Below are 2,295 nucleotides of genomic sequence, written 5' to 3'. Positions count from 1 at the left end.
GAAACCAAACACGCACCGCCTAACGGGGCAGATCACCGACGTGTTGACCCAGTCCTACTTACGTTGCCAGCGACTCAGCTACCTGGTCAAACCTCATCCACGTGGTACACATATTTCCAGTAAGCCTCGGCGTCCCAAGGACCTCTTGAATATCCCATTCAACGGTCAACATTCACATACTAAAACGGTCAAAGTCTCCCTTCTTTGATTTTGAACGTTGCTGTCTACTTCTTGCTTTTCTCCTACATTGCCTAGCTTTGACTCATGTGAGAATATATAAGGTTACGATGTCACACACAAATATAAAGATCGATCCGGCCTTGAGATTACTTGCATTTTAAGTAAGCGAAAGACGCATCCTTTGTTGAAGATCAAGACCGATCATTTATAACAATGATTTTATCTTGGAGAAGAAGGAGAGGAGCCAGCTGTGGTGGCAACAACAAGAGCGAGTTTTTAGACGGCAATTCAAACATGGAGATCACGATTCCAAGTCACTTTCAGTGCCCGATCTCTCTTGATTTGATGAAAGATCCTGTCACGTTGTCTACCGGGATCACGTATGATCGAGAAAGCATCGAGAAGTGGATCGAAGCGGGCAACCAAACTTGTCCCGCGAGTAACCAGGTGTTGACGAGTTTGGATCAAATCCCAAATCATGCAATACGCAGGATGATTCAAGATTGGTGTGTTGAGAATCGTTCTTATGGGATTGAAAGGATACCGACGCCTCGAATTCCGGTGACTCAGTATGAGGTTTCAAAGATTTGTTCTAGAATTGCGGTCTCAACTCAACGTGGGGATCACAAGAGTTGCCGAGAATTGGTGCGGAAGATCAAGGCATGGGGAAAGGAGAGCGAGCGTAACAGGCGGTGCGTTGTGAACAACGGAACTGGTTATCAGTTATCGGAAACTTTCCATTCTTTCGCAAGTACTGTTTCGTTTGAGAAACATGTCGACCTGTTGAAAGAGATCTTATCAGTCTTGGCATGGAAGTTCCCACTTGGTGAAGAAGGCCAATCGAAGTTAGGATCGGCAACATCTTTAGGTGGCATGGTATGGCTTTTGAAGAGTGGAGATCTTTCTGCAAGGCAAAATGCAGTTTTGGTACTCAAAGAGCTTCTTTCTTTGAACCAACGACACGTTGATTCCTTGGCAAAGATTGAAGGAGTCGCTGAAGCTTTGGTTCGGATGATTAGGGAGCCTATTTGTCCTAAGGCTACCAAGGCTTCTTTAACAACCATTTTCTACATGATTTCTCCATCTGCAGCCGGTGTGGGATTTACGTCAAGATTTGTGGAACTGGGTTTGGTTCCGCTAATACTAGAAATCCTTGTTGATGCAGAAAAAGTAATATGTGAGAGGACTTTGGGTGTTTTGGCTGGTATTTGCGATTCCAAAGAAGGTAGAGAAGAGGCATATAAGAATGCTCTAACCATGCCTCTTTTGGTGAAGACGATGTTAAGGATATCAGAGTTAGCGACGGAGTTTGCAGTCTGCATTCTTTGGAAGCTCTGCAGGAAAGACAAGAAGGACGAGGGTGGTGTTATAGTTGAGGCACTTCAAGCAGGTGCTTTTCAAAAGCTTTTGGTTCTCTTGCAAGTTGGTTGTGGTGAGAGCATAAAGGAAAAGGCCAGCGAGTTGTTGAAATTGCTGAATGTTCACAGGATTAGGTTGGACTGTGCTGATTCATCGATGGATTTCAAGTACCTCAAGAGACCATTTTGAGTCATTAGTGTTTTTCTCTTTTCCTTACGCATCTCAGAGGAGAAAATGCATACAAAGCCACACAGATATTAATAGATCAATTGTATTGATCAGTTATCGGACAAGAAAGAAAAATGTACAAAGAATTAAACAGGAATTTTTGTGTCGATACCATTCATTCTGATGAATCTATGTCCATTAGAACTGTTTTGACACTTCATTCGTAAGCTCAATTTTTGCATACAAAAGTTACAAAACTGTTTCTTTACTTTGTGATGCGTACGTACTGCTTCCATGGGAGTGACTCATGGAGCAGTACCTTCGATATCTATTAGAAGATGATCAATATAATTGACCTATCAAAAACTATGCTTATGAATTAATCTGTTCAATATCTAGATACCACGCACCATCATAATTAATCGATCGAGGCAGCCAGCTGTAAGCGATCTGGCTCGCTAGATACCACCACCATCACAATAATATCCAAGCTAAAACACCGATTAATGTGCGCGCGCGGTGTCCCAGCTAGCTAAATGAAGGCACGGCAGATATGAAGGAAAAATCAGAATTAATTATGCCGTTGAC

General features: G+C 42.8%; 1 protein-coding gene across 1 annotated transcript; it reads left to right on the top strand.

Moving 5' to 3' along the window:
* The first annotated feature begins 291 nt into the window (after positions 1 to 291).
* On the top strand, positions 292 to 1,927 carry LOC122303406 (U-box domain-containing protein 21-like). The gene has a single exon (XM_043115184.1). The coding sequence runs from the start codon at positions 394 to 396 to the stop codon at positions 1,726 to 1,728; it is 1,335 nt and encodes a 444-aa protein (XP_042971118.1). The 5' UTR covers positions 292 to 393; the 3' UTR covers positions 1,729 to 1,927.
* Positions 1,928 to 2,295: the final 368 nt, after the last annotated feature.

This window comes from Carya illinoinensis, chromosome 3 (assembly GCF_018687715.1).
Source record: "Carya illinoinensis cultivar Pawnee chromosome 3, C.illinoinensisPawnee_v1, whole genome shotgun sequence".
Lineage (NCBI taxonomy): Eukaryota > Viridiplantae > Streptophyta > Magnoliopsida > Fagales > Juglandaceae > Carya > Carya illinoinensis.
This window is presented reverse-complemented; position numbering and strand designations above follow the sequence as displayed.